This window comes from Syngnathus floridae, chromosome 16 (genome assembly GCF_059516105.1).
Source record: "Syngnathus floridae isolate MCC-2025c chromosome 16, RoL_Sflo_1.0, whole genome shotgun sequence".
In the NCBI taxonomy this organism is placed as follows: Eukaryota; Metazoa; Chordata; class Actinopteri; order Syngnathiformes; family Syngnathidae; genus Syngnathus; species Syngnathus floridae.
The window spans coordinates 5,990,558-6,015,346 of NC_142428.1; the positions used below are offsets into that span (position 1 = coordinate 5,990,558).

At 42.9% G+C, this 24,789-nt stretch overlaps 2 protein-coding genes across 6 annotated transcripts in view; one reads left to right on the plus strand and one right to left on the minus strand.

Annotated features, from left to right (window-relative positions):
• tonsl (tonsoku-like, DNA repair protein) overlaps positions 1 to 24,789 on the plus strand; it is a 38,859-nt gene that overhangs the window by 13,458 nt on the left and 612 nt on the right. For 4 of the 5 annotated variants that reach the window (XM_088400920.1, XM_088400918.1, XM_088400921.1 and 1 more), the window contains exons 4-28: positions 17,317 to 17,462; positions 17,801 to 17,943; positions 18,037 to 18,217; positions 18,307 to 18,436; positions 18,516 to 18,687; positions 18,778 to 18,892; positions 19,079 to 19,230; positions 19,342 to 19,494; positions 19,566 to 19,691; positions 20,139 to 20,337; positions 20,414 to 20,469; positions 20,544 to 20,633; positions 20,815 to 20,887; positions 20,966 to 21,129; positions 21,211 to 21,334; positions 21,404 to 21,645; positions 21,791 to 22,241; positions 22,315 to 22,517; positions 22,596 to 22,702; positions 22,770 to 22,926; positions 22,994 to 23,072; positions 23,181 to 23,488; positions 24,095 to 24,266; positions 24,342 to 24,517; positions 24,656 to 24,729. In XM_088400920.1, the coding sequence (XP_088257046.1) occupies positions 17,317 to 17,462; positions 17,801 to 17,943; positions 18,037 to 18,217; positions 18,307 to 18,436; positions 18,516 to 18,687; positions 18,778 to 18,892; positions 19,079 to 19,230; positions 19,342 to 19,494; positions 19,566 to 19,691; positions 20,139 to 20,337; positions 20,414 to 20,469; positions 20,544 to 20,633; positions 20,815 to 20,887; positions 20,966 to 21,129; positions 21,211 to 21,334; positions 21,404 to 21,645; positions 21,791 to 22,241; positions 22,315 to 22,517; positions 22,596 to 22,702; positions 22,770 to 22,926; positions 22,994 to 23,072; positions 23,181 to 23,488; positions 24,095 to 24,266; positions 24,342 to 24,517; positions 24,656 to 24,729 (3,993 nt within the window). Of the gene's footprint in view, positions 1 to 13,608; positions 13,688 to 14,703; positions 17,275 to 17,316; positions 17,463 to 17,800; positions 17,944 to 18,036; positions 18,218 to 18,306; positions 18,437 to 18,515; positions 18,688 to 18,777; positions 18,893 to 19,078; positions 19,231 to 19,341; positions 19,495 to 19,565; positions 19,692 to 20,138; positions 20,338 to 20,413; positions 20,470 to 20,543; positions 20,634 to 20,814; positions 20,888 to 20,965; positions 21,130 to 21,210; positions 21,335 to 21,403; positions 21,646 to 21,790; positions 22,242 to 22,314; positions 22,518 to 22,595; positions 22,703 to 22,769; positions 22,927 to 22,993; positions 23,073 to 23,180; positions 23,489 to 24,094; positions 24,267 to 24,341; positions 24,518 to 24,655; positions 24,730 to 24,789 lie in introns of all 5 variants that reach the window. The other variant, XM_088400922.1, reaches the window with a different exon arrangement.
• LOC148385303 (gamma-aminobutyric acid receptor subunit rho-1-like) lies at positions 2,783 to 15,208 on the minus strand. Its single transcript, XM_088400924.1, has 10 exons — positions 14,689 to 15,208; positions 11,804 to 11,851; positions 11,343 to 11,449; positions 10,306 to 10,373; positions 9,995 to 10,218; positions 9,504 to 9,586; positions 9,165 to 9,305; positions 8,593 to 8,745; positions 6,518 to 6,714; positions 2,783 to 5,085 (listed from the first exon to the last, which is right to left on the minus strand). The coding sequence occupies exons 1-10, from the start codon at positions 14,796 to 14,798 to the stop codon at positions 4,783 to 4,785; spliced, it is 1,434 nt and encodes a 477-aa protein (XP_088257050.1). The 5' UTR covers positions 14,799 to 15,208; the 3' UTR covers positions 2,783 to 4,782.

Sequence of the window (24,789 nt, forward strand, 5' to 3'; positions counted from 1 at the left end):
AAAATAAAAGACAGAGTCGACTAGAGTGGTCTGCATTCAGTATACTATTATGTTCAAAGAGAAGTCCTTCCATCACTGTCCAAGAATGTTCCTCAATTGTTGCCATGGAGACCTCGACTGTCATCTCAAGATTGAACTTTAAAGAAGAAGCTAACCTCCCAATAGAGCCAATTCTTCCACACTCCTGCTGTGTTTCACATTCTCCACACGTACAATTCAAACAGAAATATTTGAGGGAAGAGTCCGCATGCAGCTGTGGTAAATCCCTCAGGGTACACCGAAAATAAACAGACTCTAATGTTAGGGTTACGTGTTCATGTGCTGTACTAATGCAGTGGTTTCTTTTTTTTTTTTTTTTTTTGCTGCTGTAGTCTCTTCTTGAATGATAAGTTTGTCATTGTGATATCATGAAGAATTCGCCTTTAACGGATCAATTATTATTTCAGGTGAAAAAAATATTGTTTAAATGATCAAAATATTAGAATTGTAAGTAATATATTTAAATACACACCTGTACGTAATGTGGATCAATATATAAAATAAAATGTTTGTTTTTGTCTATACATATATAATAGCAGATAATACCATGGAAAGTATTTTACTTAGAATAATATAAAAATGATAATTTTTCAATGTTATTCTGATGTCATGTTAGATTTCTTTAGGCCAGTGGTTCTTATAATTACCTTTAATATTGTAAGCCACTCTAACATTATTCACTTTCAACAACACTTTTCTAAAATATAGTGTAATTTTTTTTCAATATATTTTTTAATACCGTATTTGCCGGTGTATTGGTCGACCTTTTTCGATCCAAAATCGACCGAAAAAAATCGACCTCGACTTATACACCGAGTCATAAAATTTAACTTCGTATTCATCGCTTCAAATGTGATGGTAACCAAGGCCGTTTCTCATGCATCTCATTGTGCGTTGCACTTAGAAAATTTGAACCGGGCGGCGTGCGCGAGTGCGCGGCCCGCTGGAAGTCGAATGAGGCGCCGCCACCACCTCCGCGGTGCTTATAAACAGCCGATCCGCTCGGCGGGGGCTATTTTCGGCCACTTGGCTCGTGCGCACGGCCTCCCGGATGTGCCGGGCGGGTGCGCGAGCTCGCCGGCCGCTGGAAGTCGAATGAGACGCCGCGACCACCTCCGCGGTGCTTATAAACAGCCGATCCGCTCGGCGGGGGCTATTTTCGGCCACTTGGCTCGTGCGCACGGCCTCCCGGATGTGCCGGGCGGGCGCGCGAGCTCGCCGGCCACTGGAAGTCGAATGAGGCGCCGCCACCACCTCCGCGGTGCTTATAAACAGCCGATCCGCTCGGCGGGGGCTATTTTCGGCCACTTGGCTCGTGCGCACGGCCTCCCGGATGTGCCGGGCGGGTGCGCGAGCTCGCCGGCCGCTGGAAGTCGAATGAGGCGCCGCCACCACCTCCGCGGTGCTTATAAACAGCCGATCCGCTCGGCGGGGGCTATTTTCGGCCACTTGGCTCGTGCGCACGGCCTCCCGGATGTGCCGGGCGGGTGCGCGAGCTCGCCGGCCGCTGGAAGTCGAATGAGACGCCGCGACCACCTCCGCGGTGCTTATAAACAGCCGATCCGCTCGGCGGGGGCTATTTTCGGCCACTTGGCTCGTGCGCACGGCCTCCCGGATGTGCCGGGCGGGTGCGCGAGCTCGCCGGCCGCTGGAAGTCCAATGAGGCGCCGCGATCTCCTCCGCGGTGCTTATAAAGTGCCGATCCGCTCGGCTTGGAGCTATTTCCGGCCTCCCGTTGGTGCCGGGTGGCGTGCGCGAGCTCGCCGGCCGCGATCTCCTCCGCGGTGCTTATAAACAGCCGCATGCGCACGGCCTCCCGGAATTTGAACACATTTCGTCAATAAATTTCGCATATTGAATTTTGAAGTTTAATATAATGCAACAATTGAGCTCGACTTATACAAAGGATATATCATAAAATCGTAAATTTCCGTCGAATTTTAGGGGGTCGACTTATACACCGAGTCGACCTGTACACCGGCAAATACGGTACTTACTATTTTTAATATAGATTATATAAATTGCACATTAAAGTTCAGTAAAAATCTAAATGTTTGAAAGTTGAGTACAACTAAAATATATTTTATTGACTTAAAATAAGAATTTAAGGCACATTATGCACAGTTGGAACATTTAATTCAGCAATACCTTTGTACACCACTAGAGGAAGCCTGCATATTGTACGCATACCACACTTTAAAGAATGACTCTTTCATATCCAAGTAGTGGAGCTGAAACAACATGGCCTCAGCTGCTTGGAGCCATGTAGTGCACTCCACGTTGCCTCAACTGCTTCAAGACACGATTAATCCACTGCCACACTGTGGACAGACATGAGTGAATGCACACACATTTGTCCTACCTCAGACTTTGGCAACGTTCGAGGTACCATGCAATCCGTTCCTTCCTCTACATTGGCACAGATACGTTTAATCACACCAAGGAGTACGCCAAAGCAGCAGGTGGTATAATAATTCTTGATTTAGCCATGTTGTTTGCCTGTTTACTTAATGTCCATTTGATGCCATCCCTTCCTCCACGTCAGCTGTGTCTTTGCCAAGCCAGATGTACACCCTGAAGGTGGCCAAGGCTCTGGCCATGACAGCTGTAGATGTGCAGCCTGCATCTGCTGAGAGAGTGAGAGAGCACTTTGCAAAAAAACTGGCGACACCTCGAGACATAACAGCTCACTACAAAATATTTGAAGCAGTTTTATGCAAAGGAAGAAAAAATCAAGCCAGTGTCAGAGGTTCTACAATTTCGCTTTTATTCACCACTTCAATGGAATCCGAATGAAGCAAAAGGAGCTTTTTGCTTAATTTAAAAGGTTTCACAAAAACGTGGCATTTACTGTTAGCTATAAAAGCCATTTTATCAAGAGAACTCGAAGCGCCCGTTAAGCAGTTCGAAGTAAAACCGTCTATTTTCTGAGAAGAAATCTGGAGCTTCATATTCACGGCAGCGTATTCGCTTGCTTCTTGTTATATTTTCTGCTTTCATGTTTATTCTGCTTATCAAGAACAGATATTCAAAAGCATGTTGGATTCCTTTCCTTCATAAAACTTTATAAAATGTTGAGCAAGCTTTTTCATTTAAAGTTTTTTATTCAGGAACGGTGCCTCTCATCCCACACTTTTGTACTTGAAGGCAATGACATTGATGATTATTCAGTGGCCGAGTCACTTGAGCATGCTTTTCACTTATGAATTCAAACTTGAAGGTCATCGCCTTTAAAGCATGTTTTGAAATTTATCGTTAAGCATGCCAGACCTACTATGACGATAACAGGAGATTGTTGTCAACCGAATCCAACAGCCACTATTGGCTAGAAATAACTGCAGCAAATTGAATTGCTTTTAGTCTCCTGGCAGCATCCCTGACCAGTTTTATTCTCATCTTTTTATCAATTTCAGAGGGATTATGTCCAGTTCTTGGTAATTTCACCGTGGTGGCGTATTTTTAGCTGTGCTGGTATCAATAAAGAAGAAATAGTCATTCTAATGATAAGGTACATCAGCCAGTGCTTTTGTTTTCTTTTGTCTTTTTTTTTTAATTCATAACAAACCATTGTCCAATCACAAAGATGCAATGCGCTAGCTTCACAGCACTGATACGAAAGTCACACAAGGAAACGTACATCGAGTCATATTTTACGTGCTGATTGTCTTGAGGAGGTTTAGAGTTGTGTGACTAATTGGCAAGTGTGAAAATAGAGTTGATGCAGTGTCTTTCAATGGTCTCCTCAGGGGTGGGCAACCTACGGCATGTGGACCAAAATACGTCCCACAAGACCAGTTGATTGGACCTGCCATGCAATTCTAAAGAGAAAATGAAGCAACAAGCAATAATAAACAGGGCCTCACATCTATTTTTCATTGTGAATCCCCAAAATGATCAATAGAGTTTGATGGCTAGCACATCAGCCTCACAGTTGTGTTTGAGTTTCAGCTCAGAAATTCCTGTGTGTCGCTCCCATGCTTCTTCCAGAAACATGCAGGCAGACGATATTGTCCATAGGTGGGAATGTGAATCGTGGATTATCCATATACGTGCCACGCAATTGACTGACAATCAATCCAGAGGTCCAAAGTCAGCTGGGATAGACTTCAGCTCACCCTAATGTATTCATGCACTATAGAAAATGGATGGAATTCAGCAGAAGATAGCTTTTTTTTTTTTTCATGTGGGGATTTGCTCTGTTGCTACAGTAATTTAGCATTGGAGACAGTAACACTCTTTTCTATTATTTCATTCTTGTGGCAAGCTGTCATGCTGTGAATCCCTAAAAGACATCAATTTTCACCAGCATACACACATTTGTGACATGTTGAGGCCCCCAAAAAGGCGAATAAGCAAGAGGCTCTTCACGTCCTAAAAACACCTCCGAGCGACTATGATGAAAATAAAAAGCTCCCAAACGGTTAATACTTATCATATATAATAAGAAACATATTTGTGCGGTGGTTCCATCCTTCAAGGAGTGAAAAAGTGCTGCTTTCGCCTCTCATAGCAGGCGGTACATTAAGCGACAGCAAACGTCTTTCTATGCACGCCACGAAAGTCACTGCATGACACACACAGATACACATACGCGCGCACACACACATTTGGAGCGGAACCAGTGCAAGTCACCAGTCTTAAGAGGCTTCTGTTGAGAAGGCGACGGTCCTCGTTCCCGGTAGCGTTTCCACTAAGTCCTTACATATCAGTTCTTCTCAGCTCAGCGCACATTCTTCCCTGTGCTTACGAGTAGATGGACCAGTAGATGATGTTAAAGAGGATGTAAGCTCCGGGGAAGACCACCCGGGAGTATTTGTCTATGGCGTGTGTGTCGATCCATATGTTCACGTAGCCCCTGGAGGCCTTGACCTGGCCTGTGAGCTGTGGATCGTTCAGGGCCACCTGAGCCAGAATTCGATCTTGGCGCCCGCCGTTCTCCGGCATGCCGTAGTTCCCCGTGGTGTTGATGTCCATGGAGCCGTATCCGGTGATCTGGGGGTCGATCATCATGTCGTCCGGGTTCCCGATACCGCAAGTGCAGGGTAGCTAGGAAATGTTTTTGAAAAAAAAAGTTTATTAGTTTGTTGATCTCTCAAAAGCTATAAATAACCTCTGATATTTAAGAAATCCTGTTTGCGCTGTAAATCTTTCCCGGTGGTAACGTGGGTGATTTTGGCTCCATGTGCCCTCGCATTTGCCAGATGAAATATTATAGAATGGTTGAGCTCCAGGCCTGCATTGATTGGCCATGGCCCCGAGAGAGGCTTACACTGATGCAATGTAGAAAATAGTCAGTGCAAATTAACATCATATATTATTCAGTCTCGCGTGTGACGCCTTACAATTCCCTTCACGATGCTTAGCGGACGATTTGTTGAATTGGTACTCTTGGCTTTAATTAGTTTTCAAACTGTAGTAAATAATGTAAAGTGGATTATTTTGTAGGGCAGACTCAAACTACTCACTCCCTTAAGAGAATTTCATGATTTCAGTACATAGATAAAAAAAAACAAATGGAACAAGCTCGGCAGGCTTCAGCTAGTTTTTAACCAATATGCGACATTATGTTCGTCTATAGTTCATTTGCATGTATAATTGATTAATAGGTCTAAGCTTAAACTGAGGCAATTTTAAAAATATGTCTTTCAAATGAACATCCACACTAGATTTGCCCGTACTAATTTTAGAGCTGCCTTTTAATATGGCATATCCATCCTTTACTTTTTTTTTTATGGTAGCCTTCTTCATCAAGGTCACATATGAGCTTTACCACGAATTCGCACAATGTATTGAGTCAGCCGGAGAAATTCTTACTCCACCACATCATCAAACAGTTTTATTCTATTTTACTTTAATTTAATGATATCCCTTGGCTCATCCTCATACACTTTTATAACAGTCAACAATTACTTTTAAAACTACCAGCACGGCTAATAAAGGCTTCAATTATTTCCCAATGGGAAAATGCACACATTACATTAATCTTTCTTTCCTGTTCCAATTTAGAACTATTTGAAATGTAACGTGGGATTTAGTTTGTATTTTCATTAGTCACTGAGGCTATTTAAGATGGAAAATATGACTTGGGATTTGACTTTGCTTCATCCAAATATCTGCTTCCTATTTATATATTCTCTTCTTGGTCTCGGTCTTTTGCACCCAGTGGAATAGCAAAATTTCCTCCAGGCAGCAAGAGCATTTATTCATGTGTTTTGCAAATAAAAGCACATTGATTTAAAAGTGAAACAATTTCATCGTTGTTGGCTTAAATAAATCACCCGTCGGCACCACCGTTGTTAGACGAGGCCTTTAAATGCGATGACGGTATCAGTATTTTAATCTTCCTTGGGTAATTTGTTTTCTCAAATGCAATGAAGCCAACAATCGTTGCGGCAGACGATGCGAAAGTGGATTTTTCAACATCATGCAGGTTAAAAGCACCATTAAAAATTCAAACGGTGAAAAGAGTATTACTTACTCTCTCCCTTAGCTTCCTCTCTTTCCTCTCCTGAACTGTGGAGAGGTAATTGACGGCGGCGTACTCGATCACCGACAGGAAGACAAAGACAAAGCTGACCCATAAGTAAATGTCCACCGCCTTAATGTAGGACACTCTCGGCATAGAGGCGTTGACCCCGGTGATGATGGTGGACATGGTGAGCACAGTGGTGATGCCTACCATGAGAAACACACACACACAAAAAAATCCCTCTTTCGACCATGTTAAAGCAAACACAAAAATAGAAAACGGTACAGAACGGCATGAAATTATCTGCATGATTGTGCTCCAAAAGCAAGGTCAGACAAGAAGTAAACATGTAGGGCACAGATTGCCTGCAGCTGTCCTCCGTGGTGGGCCTCTGGCTTGAGATTGTCACATTTAGAAATAAACAGGTTTTTATGTGTGACGCTGAAGGAGAAAAAAAACATGCATTAAAAAAAAAAGTGTTTTTTATTCACTACCAGAGCTGTGGACTCGGACTCGGGGATTCGGACTCGGTTGGACTCTGTCATTTTTGCCGGACTCTGTGCTGATTTTGACCGAGTCCACCGAGTCCGACAATAAAAAAAAATATACGTTCAATTTTATTTTCATCATGCTGCTGAGAATGCGCGTAGGAATACTGTCCACAGCCCTGCTCACGATCAATGCGGCCACGTTGAGTTGCACTTAGGCTAATGTTTACATTATGTACCAATGTCAAGGATGATTATGTCACCCAGCTTATATCATTATTTTGATTTTGATCTAAATTAGCCTTGAATAAAGACTAAGCAGTCACATGAATTAACAGAAAAAATGGACAGCCGGACTCGGACTCGGACTCGGACACGGACACGGACTCGGACTCGGACTCGGTGGTCAAGAGGCCGGACTCGGACTCGGTGGAAAAATCCGACCAAGTCCACAGCCCTGTTCACTACGCATATGAATACTAAGTGCTATCTTCTTTCTCAACTTGATAAATGTACCTGTTTATATTACAAATGGGCTTGATAGTCATTCGATTGTTTGGCTAATTGTGTCTTGAAGCAATTGAGAGTAGACAACTTGGAGGACGTGACTTGGCAACGATCCCGTTGATTGAGTCGCAACTCGTTTGCTGTCTAAAGAAAAACGACATGTCGGGAGCAATGGGAGCTCCCTCCACTACTCCTCTGGGTAGCGTTATTCTGATTAATAAAACGGTGCCATGGAAACAGGAGTCCAGATTATATCAATTGTATTACCTCATTAAATATAATAGTGTGTAGTCTAATGTCAAATAACCTATGTAACCCCAGCTTTAATTAAAAAAAAAAATTGCAGACATTTTTTAAAGACTAGACACCTGTGAATGAATGTTTTGGTGCATTTTTTTGTGCAGTGCTCAAAATTTGCATAATGCTGCAGAGGGTCACAAAAAAGCTTTTGGAATATTAGCTCTACCTTACTTTTGGTGAACATTTTGGGTCTATTATGCTACTGTTTTTTAATGTCGCTCATTATGGTGGTAATTGGAAAGTGAAGAGTGTTTTAAAGTGGGAGCTTTGGTGTGGAAATTTGACAGCCAGCGTCCTTGAGAGAACATCGATTTAAAACCTGTATAAATATAGCAGAATTAGCTTTTTGTTAGGTCTACAATGTGTTACCTTTCAGGAACTGAGAGTACGATAAGAGATAGCATTGCAATTTTGGAGGACTCTAATAGAACCTAGATGATCAGATTACAGGAGCATATTTGATTTGGTATCTACTGATTGCTATGATACAATTTGATGTACTCCAGCGTGCAAGTCGAGCATTGCTTTCTTCTTTTCATTCCTCCCTTAGTCAGAAAGAGCATCTCGTGCCAATTTGTAAGGGAATTGCAATCTCTAATTGTCATTACAGTTTCTATTACGCCGTTAACGTGTTAATTAAATCTGAATGAGCAGGAAAAAAGTCTTTTGTGCGGATCAGGGCTGCTAAGGGGCGCCATAGGCACACTTTTCTTTCAAAGTCTTCCCATGTGAACATTATTGCTGTATAATGGGTAGAAAATGATGAGACTCAAAGGGGGCGGGGCTTACCTAGAGGTACTCTCGCGGGTACTGCCCTGCGGTCAATCCAGAAGGACACCCAGGATAACATGACCATGAGTGTCGCGGGGAAGTAGGTCTGCAGCAGGAAGAAGAAAATGTGGCGACGCAGGGTGAAGTGGATGTACAAGCGGTTGTACCAGCCTGTGAAGGACAAACCAAACACACACATTTTCACACATAAAATGATGTGTACAAGCAGTTGATAGGACATGAAACCTCCCAAAGGAAAGGTTCATGCTATTTCTGGCAAGGGAAGATAGTGCGTAAAATCCTTTTAACACTTCAGAGGCTCTTGTGAGCAGGCAAGTGATGAGCGGCTGGAAAAAAAATGCCGCAGGGCCTTCAAAGCGCCGCACAAGTTGTTCGAAGTCATTTGATTCATTCAATGCCACTGTGAAATTTAAATAGTTGTTTCTTGCACTGTTTTCATCCAGCTGGAATTTGTTTTCCAATATTCTCCCACACTTGGGGATCAGTGTGGGAGAGACTTTGAAAGCCAAACGAGGTGAACTGGAATTCTCATGTGGATGCTTGAACACACAGGAAGGAGATTAGGTAACCTGTGCTGCTGTAGAAAGCCAGCTTGGTGGTGGTGTGAAATTTCTGGATGAGGAACTGGGAAAGGGATATTCTGTCATCCGTGTTGAGGGATTCGTTGCCTTTCTTCCAGTAAAGCATCAGGTCATCGTCCGTGTACGCGTCTGTGGAAAGGGGCAGGCACTTAACAACATCAACCCTGCGTTCATTTAGGTCAATATTTCTTTTGTGCACTTTATCTAGCGGCATCAGATGCTGCAGAACACAAGATGAAAAGGAGTTTGTTTTTTCGTTTTCATGTGGGCATAGCTTTTGGGAGTCTGTTGTCAAGATGTGAAAGATGCGATGATGAATCCACTCACAGCTTTCAATCTCCAGAGAGCACGTCTGGGTATCCAGAGGGAAGCGGCTTAGGTCCATATTGCACATGGCGGTAACCGTGACCCTAAAAGAAAAATATATTTCATATACTGAGCAACAGCTTCCCTTTGTTCTAGGTTTTTTTTTTTTTTTTAAATGATCAGCCTTCAAAGCCTTCAATGATTCGTTCCCAAAATGTATTGTAAGTCACTCCACATTGTGATGAAATGAACAATATCACATTTGTTGCAGTAGCAACCTTCAACTTTTATTTATTCGTATGCTGCAGTTTCTATTTCCAATTCAATTTCATCCCCACTGTGATTCGGGGGAAATAGTTTTTATGTAGTTGACCATCTTTTCACGCAAAAAAGTTCATGAATAAATAATCTTTTTTGAGTGTAGGAAATTGCAAACATGACAGAGATGGATATTTTTCCTTTTCAATGTAAAATTTCAGGCAAGGAAATTGTTTACCGTCCGTTGTGTTTACCTGAGACTGTACAGCACGTTGCCATCAGGATAAACCCTCAGCATGACATTGTCGGTGGTGGTATCATGGATGAAAGAGCGCTTTGAATGCACAAAGAACATATCCGGGACCCAAATTTTCTTCACCAGTCGACTGTCAAAAGTCATGCTCTGGTTGTTGGTGCTGGGAAATGACAGTCTCTCGTCCTTCCAGTAGTGACGAAGGTAAAGTGTCATGGTGAAGTCCTGGAAAAAAAAATGTACTCCTGCATATCAAAGTGCTGCCCCCGTGACTTACATATGCAGTAGTTTTTTTTTTTTTTTTTTGCTCACCATATCCACTTCAGAGATGGTGTCCAAACTTTCGACTTGAACATCTACTCCGACTGGAATGGGAGGACCTGAAGTAAAAAATGATGGTGACACAGTGATGCTAAGTTTACACAGATGGCTTTTACTTTCATAGTCACTTATCAAAACATATTTAGTGTCAACGTAAATCAGTCTGGCTGTGGGATTCGAGAGTCCATGTGACCTATTTCCGCTTTGAGACTCCACAGCATCATCCTCCGATAAGTGCGCGAACACAATTAGGTCGCAATAATGGATCAAAGTTGACGCAGAGGCAGGATGAAATCCAGCTTGTGCTTGCATTTTTAGAGGATGTGCAGTTGAAGTGTGAAGCAGGGGAAAATATTTGTATTATAATATTCATATTTGAATAAGATGAATACTATGCATGCTGACAGTAGTTTTTCTTTGAAAGTTGAAATGATAGAATCCATAAAATATATAAACAATAGTAAAACAATTGAATAAGTAAATGAATAAATAAATAAATAGAAACATAAATAAATAAATAAATGAATATTTAAATAAATAAATTGTGACTTTTACTTATTATGTTACTTTTTTCTAATTCCTGGCGCATTTTTTTGGACTGTTGAAACTTACTCCGGAGGAACTTTGTATAAAAAAAGATTTGAGTACATATTCCAGGGTCAGTCTAAACTGAACATTATTTTCTTTGTAAAGGAATCATTTTCCTCCGTGAGAGCTCATTATTGAGGTGACTACTGAGTGTACATTTACATAAGCTTGTGAATGTTTATCCCACAAATACATTTAAGTCAACAACTCTTGAAATCCCCTTTCTACTCAGCACTAGGAGAGACGAGATAGTACAAAGCGCTCAGCTATGGCTGCTACAGCACTACCTGCTTTGATAAACTACTCGAGCTCGGCTTATAAAAAAAATTGGCCCGAGTAAGTGACAGCACAGCACTTATGGCTTCAAGCAAGCTATAAATATATATTTTTTATATGCACTACTCAAAGCTAAAAGTCATTAAACACATCTCTTGGCTGACCTCCAAACGCCGGCCTCATGGTGAAATCGTGGTCGTCTATCCTGAGAAGCTGCTCCGATTTAGTCATCAGAGATTTTGTCAAGTCAGGGCTTCTTTTGTAGATTGGGCTGCGGAAAGAAACATATTTGAAGTGGACATGGGCCATTTGGCTACACTGCTTGGATTTATTGTGAAGGAAATCAATTAATGGGTTCCTTGTTACGCGTTTGCTATTACTTTGGATGGGATGTGATCATCTCTAAATACTCTCAACTACTGTTTCCATTCCAGTGTAATGAGCAAAATAATGTTATGCCATAGTGGATGTCTGCATGGATACGGCAGCTCCATTAACAGTCAATTGAGCGAATAATGACTCCTATTGCTGTGTAATGAAATGCATTTCTAGTGTTTACATTTAGCAAAAACTGAAGATAAATAAAATGCCTCTTTGCAATACCAAAATAAATAGATTTCCTCACCTTCCGGTTTTGTGACCTGAACCATCCATTCTTGTTTCTCTTCGGGACCTGATCATTGACATAAAAAAATAAATATTAGAGTGACAGAAAGTAGACTGGACTTTAGTTTGATTTTGGTGAATTTGACCGATGTCATCATTTTTTAATTTTATTTTACAAAAACCTGAACAGGGTGTGTCAACTTGTTCTATCCACTATACGTACTCAAACAGGCTTACGAGAGCACACATTTCTTTAAGCAGCTCTCGATTACATCACATAGGCTTCAATCCCAGCATCAGTCGCACATGGGCCAAGAGGGCATCATCTCATCATTGCCTCCAAGTTGAGTAAAGGCATGTCTTCTCTGATGTCATTCTTCCAGCGGCGTGCCTTCAATACGTTCATGGCTTAACCGGCTTTCGTCAGACCACATGCGGCACGAGGGCGAGGGAGAAAAAGATGAGTTTCCAAACCCCTCCAAAATGGATTAATGGAGTAGAGCATGTTGTGACAGACAGACAGACAGACAGAGACAAATCCCTCTGACAAGCACAGACGAACATAAAGACGACGGCACAGAAGCAGATGCAAAGAAAGAAAACGAGATGGGAGGGAGGGAGGAGGGAAAAGGAAATAAGGGCAAATCATGGGTGCTGGCTACACACATGGCCGATGGGTGCTACTCGTCTGCTTGCATCCAGCAGCTGGTTCCTAATCCTCTTGGCAGAAATGACGCTCCAATCCCCTCTCGGACTGTCATCAGAGCACAGTCGACCGCCTGTCTGCACTCCGCTTTACCTCGCAGCGCACCCAGTTGTAGGCCTACTTAATCAATCTCCAAGAGCCCCCGTGTTTTCAATTTGAATCGCACAAGTGAACGTCAGGGATGATTTCTCCACGAGGAATCTAACAGGAAACACACCCACAATACAGCACCAGCGTGTTTGTGTGATTTCACACTTCTGGGAGACGACCAGAAATAAGAGATGATTACCACTTTGGGGAGGATTGTGTACCTAAGTCGAAAAACGTGCGCAACTTCATGCGGCATCTGAAGGAGAAACTTAATTCCGCTTTGGCACCCAGCGATTAGTGTTTTGCATTTTTTCATAGTTTTATATTTGTGTTTTGGAAAGTTTTTTTTGGGGGGGGGGGTCAGAAACCAATGTTTTTGTGAAACCATGCATATTCTACTGCTGATTGTTAAATAATGATCTTTAATATGGAAATATACTTAGTCATACTTATTAATTAAAAGGTTCAGCAACAAGTGGAATTATTTTCTTCAAGCATTTACAGATCAAACTTAAATATCTCAAAAACCTGACGTGCTAGAAAAAGAGTCTAGACGTTTTTCAATTAAGCGAGACACATCAAGCCATCTCTCATTAAAATTTGCTTTGACCAGTTTCACGGTTAAAGCAACAATACATTTCAAACAAAAAAAAAAAACACCAACGCAAAATAGCTGCTCGAAAGACAAAAGTAAGACTCCGGATTTGAGAAGAAAACGACAAAGACGCTTGCAGGGATTACTGCTTTCAATCACGTTGGCGTCCATGACTGTTCTCCCCGTTCTAGTTGACAACCACCAATCAGCCGTGAGATGATTAGCGACAAAATGGTGCACACTCGCAGCCCAAATGACCTGAGGCGTGCTCGTTCTGGCTGATGATGCTTAGCTGTTTAATGTCTCCACTGAGCTCTCAACATCTGGACAAATGATAGAGAATCTAAAGGCGGCAGGATTATATGATACAGAGCGATGGGCTTTGCTGTCAATAGACTTGTGACTTTTGCAATGGTCTTATTATCCTCAACAGAAAGCAATCACAAGTTCATTGCAGCCACCAGTCAGCCAAGAATGTATTTACGAAGAGGCTGATCGCAAAAAGAGACAAGGTGACTGCTTGTGTTTGCAAATTGGTTTTTTCGTTTTAACCGTCAAAAACAGCTCAATGCTACAGTTATAGCAACTCTTTTAATTCATGAATAGACTACCTTTTATTTTTTTAATGAAGTCATAAATTAATGATGAAACAGAATCCTTTAGCAGTGTCTGCCAAAAACAAATGTCTCAAATGCATAATTAAAGTTGCAACAATTCAATTAACGTGTTCAGATGTGGGGAAGCTTTTTCTTTTTTTTTTTTTTTGGGAGGGGGGCCATTCTAAAGTAGTCCATTTGTGTTTATATTTAAATTACAATTCCTCTGATGTTTTATTTTTTGTTCTGTTTTGTTTTGAATTATTGCATGATGGACTGAGTGAGCACGGTTTCAGTTTCGCCACCCCTGCTTTGCTTTTGATAGCTACTCTAATTAATTAATCAGGAAGTATTTTCCGCGTATGCCATGCTATTGGCTGGCAACCAATTTAGGATGTAACCTGCCTCTTACCCAAAGTCAGCTGGGATCAACTCCAGCTACCCGGCAACCTTAATTAGGACACGCAGTAAAGAAAATGGACGGATGAGAGGATGGATTGATTTATTGATTTTGAAGTCACTTTGGGGTAACAATAGATCACATTTGTGACTATTTCCCCCAGCATTTAAAGTCCAAACGCTTGCTAAAGACTTTCAACCATTGGGTTATAACGAGAAGTTTAAATTGTCGTATATCTGGTCAGCTCCGGGCGACAAAATGTTTCACTCGCTTGCGGCGGTTGTGGGGCAAAACAACTCGTCAGTGGTTCATAAATAGAAGTAGGGATTTAGGTCTCCCTTGCGCTCCAATCTGCTGTATGAAAAAAAAACAAAAAACGGGAGGGGCGAGGTAGCACACAGGTGACTCAGGGAACGCCGGCCCACATCCTGTCAATCTAACCTGATGAACTCCTTTTCAAACACACGCAGTATAAAGCGACACGCGCGCACGCTTTTTTGCATTCCCACGTTTGTACCTGCTTTGTGTAAAGGTCTCCAGCTTGTGACCCCGAGACTGAGCCATCTTTCCGGCAGCGCCTGCCAGGCAGGCGAAGATGAAGAACACAAGCACAGTATCCACCCGCATGGCTCACATTCCCCGGAGAACGGACCTCTCTCTCTTTCTCTCTCTCTCCCGACAGTCAGAACGTGCTCCTCTCTTGGGCTCCAACTACTTCCTCAGGCATTCCCTCAACCAGCGCCTGAGCTCCAACGTTGAAAGAGAGAAGGGAAAAAAAAGGAGCAAAAAAAGCAAAGCAAAGCCAAACTGGTTTATTCTACGGCCCGGGTGGAAAACATCCTATGTCCTCCGGTGCTTAATCTCCACAGTGGGAAAAGCAATTTTGACTAAACCCATAAATCCTTGAGCGTCAGATGGTGCAGATTTGATCCCTGCAGCGAGCGGCGGATGTGCCTGCCTCTCTGCTGCACTCACTGATGTGTGCTCTCGACTCGACTTTGCGCCGCCCAGAAGAACCAATTCCCACAATGATGCAGCGTGCTCATTTGTAAGGTCAACGCTTTGGAGATGCAGACTCACAGAGAGGCTGGCATTTTGGAGGGGTGGCCTGAGTTACATGCAAAAGGCTATTTAACTCCTTGTGAGCCTGTCACGACAAAAAACCATTCATCCTTTTTCCATACTGTGCCAAAGGACAATTCAGAAAACACATGAGATCATACACAGGAACGCTGGAGCCCAGTTTGGAACCCCTAACGTCAGAACTGAAGCGGGTGGGTAAACCACTTAATCACCATGACAAAAATGTGCCAGAAAATGAACAATGCTGCTGAATGCCATTCATGTTTCTGTCATAATTGGATGTCGGTGTCATTATCTCCATGACACAAAGGTCAAAGCCAAAGCGAAGGCATTTAGGTGAGATAAAGCAGCAGGGAGTCTGAACTAAAAGATAGAAAACACTGTGGAATGCTAAAAAAACAACAACACCTGTTTAGAACGTTCCACAAGTTAATTGGATATTAAAGGAGCATCCACAAAGGGCTCATTTTGGCTCAGGAACACGACAAAAAAAAAAGAAAAACATTGTCATTTAACAGTAACTGCTTCTCTGGGTTCACAATTATCTAAGATGGATGGATGGAAGTAAAATGGCAAAGGGTCCTGTGCTCTGACGATTCCACATTTGTTTTTGGAAATCATTGATGTTACGTCAAAGAGGAAAAGAACAATGTATTTTATCAGCAACACTTTCAATAGATATCATCTATGATGGTGTGGGGGTGTGATAATGTCTTTGGCTTGGGTAAAATATTCTGAGTGCGTGCCAGTTTTTCAGATCTGTCATCCACTGAGATTGTCCCATTCGATCACAGTTATGCATCTGGAAAGACTAATTGAAAAGTCTCCCACCCTGCCACCACAGATATTATTTATTTCTCTCGTTTTTTTTCTCCCCATACAGACGGTTGGATTAGAAAAAGTGATTTTGAATTGGAGTGACTCACTGTGCAATCCCCTGATGGGACAAGCCACAGGTCACTTTCTTTTTAAAAAATCAGGATTAATTTTTTTCTTATCACAATAATTTTTTTTGCATATGCATTCTAATATGGTCTTTTGCATGATCTAAAAGTAGCCTGGCCCATCCGTCCAGTAAAAGAAACAAACAAAAAAACAAATCTGGCCCTTGAGCCAAAAACAGATTAATTGGTTATTACTGAATGGGTCAAACGAGGGCGCTAATTCTGCCCTTCAATGTTGTTGGTGGACAAATATTTCCTGTACTTTCACCCGAATATTTTTTTTAATATTCGTAATAAAATGTTATCAGTAAAGGTAATTATTTCATAAACCATAACATAAAACTTGATCATCACAGTGGAGAAACATGATGTGACAGTTGAATCTTAACTTTGCATCACACACATGAATGTTGTTGTGCCTAAAAAATAGAAATAAAATAAATGTATACGTAAACTCACTATTGTCGAGGATCATAACAGATTATAACATAACAGTTGTTTTTGGGAGGAAACGTCATGTGTCATGTGGTCCCCAGGTAGCCAATCAAATTAAATAATTATAATATATGTCTCATTTTTGACTTACAGGCATAAATTATAAATTATAAACTATGTTACCTCTAGTTAAGGCACCATTAAGAATGCTTATTACCAAAAAGATTTTGAAGTTTTATTCAAGAAGGTTTTTTTAAAAAACACGTCACGGGAGTAAGTTAAAAGAAGTTTGCCTGACAGTCTAAATTTGGGGTAAATTTAACAAGTTTCGATTGGTTGGCAGCGCGCTGGCGGGGTTTTGCAAAGTTTCCTAACAGAAAGGCAACACATAATCGTGTCAAACGGCGATGTTTATTAGTACCAGTACCAGTTTGCGATCAGCCATGTAAACTACCGGCAACGATGTATTTTAATGAAAAACACGCGTAAAAGTGTCTGTTACTCAGTCACAATTAGTTTTTTTCGACGCAACACATACAGCGGAGCGCGCTCCACCAAGATCAGTCAGTCATTTGCTAGCAAGTTAGTAGCTGGCTTGCCTTGCTTGAACTTCAGGATGAGTTTTTCACGGGAGAAAAAGTGTAAGTATTCTCTTGATCGATCTGCTGGTTTGCTTTTTGCAGTGATTGTTACGTTCTTGATGTTGTCATTGGCGGCGATTGTGGTTGTGCAGTGTTGGAGAAAGCAAAAAGCAAAGCCCAAGACAGCAATAACATAAAAGAAGAGGCTAACATCTGCAATCAGCTTGGAGAGCTGCTTTCAAGAAACGGTAGTTGCACGATTTCTTTTTACCCTTGCTTCACGGATATAAATCACCACAATGTCGAGTGCAAAAGTTTCGTCTCAGTTGAATTGTCTCCAAAACATCGCATGCTGGTGGTAAAGGTGCTATATAAATCTAAGTAGTTAATAATTATGATAACAAGAAGAATAATCTGAATAATAAGCATATCCACTTTTGTTGCCTGCATTCATTGAGAGGAATATTGTTTTGTACAAATTCATGTATGAAATATTATTGGAACAATTAAGTATACTATATATTTTTAATAATTCAGTGCTCAATTAGTTGTTTTGGTGTGATTTGTGGGGAATTCTTTCATCCAGGTGACTATGAAGCTGCTATTGAGGAGCACCAGCAGGAGTTGTCTTTGTCTGAAGTGTTAAACGACGTAATTGGACGCGCCGTGGCAAATCGTAAGATCGGAGAGTGCTATGCAGAGCTGGGGAACATCGAGACTGCACTTAAAGTGAGTCCATGTACATTAAATATAAATATTCACTTGCAAATAGAATCTCGAGACCACACATAAATGTGTTATGTGCATCGTTGTCTTGTGTAGCATCAGCGCCTTCATCTGGATTTGGCTCGCTCTGTTGGAGATCACACTGAGGAGCAGCGGGCGCTCGCCACGATAGGACGGACTTACCTCTTCTGTTTCGAATCTGATCAATCGAGGAAAAGTCTCAAACAAGCAGAAGATGCTTTCAGAAAGAGCCTCAATATTGTAGATGATCTTCAAGGTATGACCCTGCTGCTGCTCTCTGCTCCTTTTGTTTATAAAAAAATAATAATCACGTAATCTTTACCTGCCCCTGTTTGTTTTTTTAAGGGACAGTACCAGAGCGAGAGATTCATGAAATGAAGGCTCGACTTTTTCTCAATCTTGGTTTGGTTTATGACCACCTGGGAGAGCCCGAATGCTGCAGCGAGTTCATCCGACGTAGTGTCTTCATTGCAGAGTAAGAGCTGAGAGTCTGTAATCTCAACAGTCAACAATTATCTTGCTGTTAACTCTCTTCTCCTTTGCTCTTAAAAAAGGAAGAGTGGGCTGCTCGAGGATCTCTATCGGGCAAATTACAACCTGGGCAACATCTTCTTCCGCAACGGCCAGCACTCCAACTCGGTGCGCTGCCTCGAGCAGGCCAAAGAATGTGCCCGAAAGATGAAGGACAAGTTCAGCGAAAGCGAGTGCTTCCACTGCATCGGCAAGGTGACCATTTGAAAGGGATAATAAAATGGGGCGATTAAAATTCAACAATTCATTTTTTGCCTTTTTTTTCTGTTTTCTTAACACACGTAGGTCCAGCTTTCTTTGGGTGATTTTGTAGCTGCAAGACGATCCCTTAAAAAAGCCCTCTTGTTGGGTTCACAGCAGCAACAAGACAAACAGGCAATGAAGAAAATGTTTAAATATGGTAAAGGACCTCAATTATTATCATTATTTTTTTTATACTCTACATTCAATTTATTTTTAACTTGTGTAAAAGTGTTAAGCCATTATTTGTTTATTGACTGTTCTTGACACGCTATTAACAATATACATTGCATTTAACTGTTGTTTGACTTGTGACACTTATTTAAAAAAAAAATCACTCCCATAGCCGACCGGGGTTTTAAGCTCGAAGAGGAGTTGGGGGAAAATCAAGCCAGAAAACTAAGCTCCCATGAGGCCATAGGGCTGGCGGAACAGCTCGGAGATCTCTACTGCAAGGTTGGCTGCTTTCGCAAAGCCCTGGATGCATATCGAACTCAGGTGATTTTTCTTTTTTTCTGCATGTTTCAGTTAATTACATTTCAAATGTGATCTATAAATGGAGTTTTTAAATGAATGCATCCGGATTTTAAATGAATGCTAATTAATTAGCTTAAAGGAGCTGAGGATTTGGGAAAGCCAGCACGCGAGCTGGCGGTCATCCACGTGTCTCTGGCCGCCACCTTCACTGACCTACGGCGGCACAGCGAGGCCGTGCATCACTACAAGCAGGAGCTGGCGTTACGGCAGGGCAGCCCGGCCGAGGTAATCCGATTTCCGATTGATGGGGGGATATTTCTCGTTCGCACGTCAACCCTCATCTGTGCGTGTGTCAGGAATGTAGCACTTGGTTAAACATCGCAGCGGCGCAGGAGGAGAGTGGCAGTGCCCCTGAGGATCAGGACAGCAGCTACAATGCGGCGTTTCGATGCGCTCAGATGTGTGGGCAGGCCAGGTTACAGGTTAGTCGGCCTCTGATGGGAGCGTTCATGCGGGAGTATCTGATTAGCTCTGGATCAACTTCCCATTGCTGACCACAAAATGTTAGACACTGAAGTTTTTCACTGAATGAATCCAAGACTGTCTTTAAATCAATTGTTGATTAATTGTGTTCTGCCTTTGAATCGATTCTTAACCATCGGTTACTATGCTCATCCTTGTAACATTTTAAAGACAGCCAAGATGTCACAGAAAAAGACATCGCACCCACGGCTATTCGAACTGCAGTTTAGGATCCGTGTTCCCATGGTAGCAGACAGCCTTTACATCAGGATTGTGCGCCTTTGTAGACTTTTTTTTTATTTCTGAAGACTCTTGCACTGATGGCTGCTTCTGATATTTTAGTAATTGTTTTGCTGCGGGCAGCATGGAATTCTTTCTAAATGTGCATGTGCATCCCTCCCTTACAGAAGCGTGTTTTGAGGCTATGGTTGGCAGCCCAAAAGCGAAAGAGCTCGGCAGGCGCAAATGACACCGAAGCTAAATTGCTGGAGCTCTGTGCTTATAATGGCTGGACCCCAGATGGGAGTGATGGAGAGGAAGATGTCGAGGAGGAAATGGACTACAGTGAACCACTGGATGATAGTGATGTTGCGCTCTCAGACTCAGGTTGGCCTGTTCAGATTTTTTTTTTTCCCCCCCAACACTCCTAAGTTGGCCTCTAAATGTCTTGTATTGTATCCAGATGACGACCTGGAGGGATATGACAAGATGGTATCCGGAAGGAGGAAAGCAGGACGGGTGAGAGAGAAGAAGCATTATTTCTCTCCCACAACTTCTGTGATCAATTTCTTCTGCACTCTTTCTTTCTGCAGTGGAACAAGAGGAACGAGAAGGGTGAGACGTCCCTCCATAGGGCATGCATAGACGGCAACTTGAAGCAAGTCCAGTACCTGGTAGAACAGGTGAGTCCAAGATAAATATAACTTTTTCATGAATGCAGTCATAGCATGACCTTAGTTACCATAGCAACAAAACATTGTGAGTCATAATTTATGTTTAGCGTTATTTATTTCGAGTTGATGCATACCGTGAGCTCAAAATAGAGATACGAACCAAACCGTGAATTTTACAAACCACTATCAGGGCCACCCAGTGAACCCCAGAGACTACTGCGGCTGGACTCCCCTGCACGAGGCCTGCAACCACGGTCACTATGGTAACTCATAAAATTACTCTATATGTTTCTTTGAAAGAATGCCAGCCCACCGTCTCTGCCTCCTTCATTTTCATCCAGACATCGTGGCCGTGCTGCTGGAGAACGGCGCCAACATAAACGACCAGGGTGGCAACTTGTGTGAGGGCGTGACACCGCTCCATGACGCCCTGACCTGCGGCAATTTCCCGGTGGCCAGACTCCTGGTGGAACGAGGGGCCTCCATCAACCTCCGCAACGCTAAAGTGCGTTTGTGTTCTTGTGTATTCATTGCTGTGTGAATATGAGTCACCCACATAAAACCTTGACCCATTGCTGTCTCTCAGGGTGATACTGCAATGGACACCCTCCGTCATTGGCAGAGGACTTACAAAAAGGAGCTAGACCACGAGGCCAAGCAAGAGTGTGCAGCTACAGAGCGACTTCTAAAGAAGGCGATGTCAGGAGGAGGTAATTCATTTTTTTGCACCCAGCCAAAACATTCTCTTAAATCAGATCTCATTTCCTTTCCGTCCACAGTGCTCGTCGCTGCTCCCCCTCCCAAACCTTTCGACGCTCTGCAAGACAGCCAGCTGTTTGATGCCGAAAACTCAGAACCACTCTCATCCTCGGAAGGGGGTTGCGCCTCCAGCCAAGACTGGCCCAGCAGCAGCAGCAATCGGTTAGAGGCCAATGCTTATCCAAGCGTCAAGAAACGGCAGCTCGGCAGTTCATCAAAGCGATTCGGTGCCAGAGGGACCGAGGCCGCTCTTCTTTATGGGGTAATCACACTTGGTGTATTGATATAATGATTATCAACACCCTGCCTCAATTCGTTATCCATGTAGCTTTAATGTGTACATGACAATTGAAAGGAAATTAAAATTTTTTTGTGAGTGGAATTAAAAAGGGGAAATTTCTTTTCAGAATAAGACCAGCTCTTCAGATGACAGCGACTCCGACAGACCTGTTAGTCCCCTCCATCCCGTCCGCCAAAGACTCTCAGTCTCAGCTCAGTGTCAAAAAGAACCAACTCCAGTTACCACCCCCAGCATGGAAAGTGGACAGGATCCACCTGCTTCCTTTGTCTTTGGCCAGGACGAGTATCAAAGCGCCATTCGTGGTCTGGGTAGCGCTAAAACCCTCCTGCAAGGCCGCTCAACACAACCTCACACCCCCATCATGCCTGGCCTTTCATCTAGCAGCAAATCTGCTCTGGTTGCAGAAGAGGACTATCTGGCTGATGACTGGCTGGTGGATGATTTGGTAGAAAGTCAGCCCAAAAAGAAAAGGTTTCGATTTGAGCAAAATGGAGCATGGGAGGACAAAACTGTATCTTCAACTGCGAGAGCGCCAAACTCTCAGATGTCCTACAGGAGTGAGAACTCAGGAAATATTTAATCTCTCTATTGTGTCCATAGTTTCTACACGATTTATTTTTATTCTTTCAGGTTCTACACTTGTGCCATGTAGTAATAGGGGCCCCTCTGTGAAAAGAAACAACTCTGTGAAGCCTCAGCAGGTGAAAATGACTCAGATGCCCGGTATGGTTCGTTTGGGAAGACGAGAAGTCAACAGGTCACATAGCCCCACCCTGACAGATGACGAAGCGAGACCTGAGACTCCTCCGCCACCTCATCCAATTCACATGCAGGTCTGAGAAAAATAATATATTTTCATGTATTTATTCTTCACAAATGTTGTAATTCAGTGTAAATTTGTCTCCTTTCAGCCTCTGACTCAGAGGCCAGCTGCTTCCTCTCCTACTTCACTGCCTCCGCCAATAAGGATGAGGGTCAGAGTTCAGGACGACATCTTCCTCATCCCAGTTCCGCAAAGGTTAGACGACACAACGAAAAGATTTAGTCGAGTTCATATTATGAAGTTAATCTGTCATCTACTGCAGCGAGGCCGAATCTTGCACGGTCTCGTGGCTCTGTGACCAGGCAGCACAACGTTACTACCACAAGTGTGGCTTGCTGCCTCGCTTGTCGCTGCAGAAGGAGGGCGCTCTGCTATCCCCGCACGACCTTCTGTTGACTATCCTGCATACCAATGAGGAGGTTTGGAGCGCATTCACTGACATCTTTGTCTTAACAACATGAAGACTGATCAGGAGTGATGTCGCAGGTGTTGGCTGAAGTATTATCTTGGGATCTCCCCCCTCTACAAGAGCGCTACAAGAAGGCCTGTGTCAGCCTGGCAGTGGGTGAGCAACTAAGCATCTTATAAAAAGTTGGCTTTTAATGCACTTATATATTTTTTTTAATCTCACAAGATTTGTGGAAATAAAATACCAACGTATTTGTCCCTGCAGAGGAAAATAAGCGTGTCAGCCGGCTGTGCGAGGTGCAGGATGGGAGCTCCTCTGTGTCGGCGTGTGGTCTCGGCTTGGCCGCGTCATCCCTCGCCGCTCTCCTCCGTGCCCTCAAACTGCAGGACAGCCTCATCGAGCTGCGCATGTCAGGCAACCGTCTCGACGATAAGCTCCTCGGCGAGCTGGTCGCCACCGCCGCCACCATGCCTAGGCTCTGTGTGCTGGACATTTCGTCCAATCAGGTCACAGGAGTAGGGCTTGAGAATGCAGCAAAAGCCTTAGAGGCACTCAACCATCCTGCATTTCCAGTAAGTGCTCTGATCCAGATTGTGATGAAGCCCACTTTTTTTTTTTTTCAAACAAATGTACAGTAAATACATAATCTATTCTGTGATGCTGTTTCATAAAAGTATGAAGAGAATTTAACAACTGTGTAACAAAACTAAAATGAAGTGAAGATGCCTGGCAGACAATGAAAATAGAAAAATAAAGTCTTAGTGTGATGCTTCCCTCTAGTGGAATATTGCTGCAATAAGAAATTGTAGTGGAGTGTAGTAATTATTATCATATGTTTAATCTAAATCACATACAAATATGTAATTGATATTTAATTAAGTTATTTATTTGTTATGGTTATTTGTTTGTCTGTTCGCCCTCACTTGGGGTGACACCATAAAATTAGAAGAAAAAGAAAACACAAGTTAATTTTAGATGCTTTTGTCAACAAGGTAGGTTTTTTTTGCAGTCCCACATAATGTTTTGTTTGACATTTGAGGCATATTTTTCCAGAACATTTTTGGGAACTTGACCTACATCCACCCTGAATTTTGCCAAAGATAACATGCACACATTTAAATAGCAGTGATTTATAGATGTGACTCTTTCAAAATATTGCTCTTTGTGTTTCCTGTTAGTGTCTGAAGGAGTTGAACCTCAGCCTGAACCCGCTGGGCGACAGTATATCGGAGGCTCTGTCTTCACTGCTGTCCTCCTGCCCGCTCTTGGCTGAGTTGTCTCTGCGCGGCTGCGGCCTGACATCTCGCTTCCTGCAGCAGCATCGCTTGCTCCTCGCCAGCGCTCTAACAGGTGGCACCATTTGTCCTCTCAACTGATACACCCCTGTCCTCACAGTAAATGACTATATTGATATTGCCCCCATAGCCACAGGCCACCTGAATTCAGTGTGTCTTTCCCACAATGCACTGGGCTCCACCGGATTTGAGCTTGTGCTGAAAACGCTGCCTCTGCACACGCTCACACATTTGGACCTGTCGGCTGTGCGTAGGGGCACCACTGATCACCCAGCGCTGGAGCACCTCACCGTCCTCCTGTCACAGGTACAAGCACTAGCGTGTCATTACATGAAGTAAACCTGCACCCTGAATGGGCCCTATAAATGTCCTGATTTGTTGATGGACTGTATGTATTGTAAAGTACATGATAACGATGTACAATAAAAATGTTTTTGTCCTTAGGAGAACTGTTCACTAACACACCTCAGTCTGGCAGCTAATGGTTTAACCGATAGCAGTGCAGCGATCATGGCCAGGTTTGTCCAATACAGGCAATTGTTTGGGGGGGGTGATTACTTTTACATGCAACCCAAATA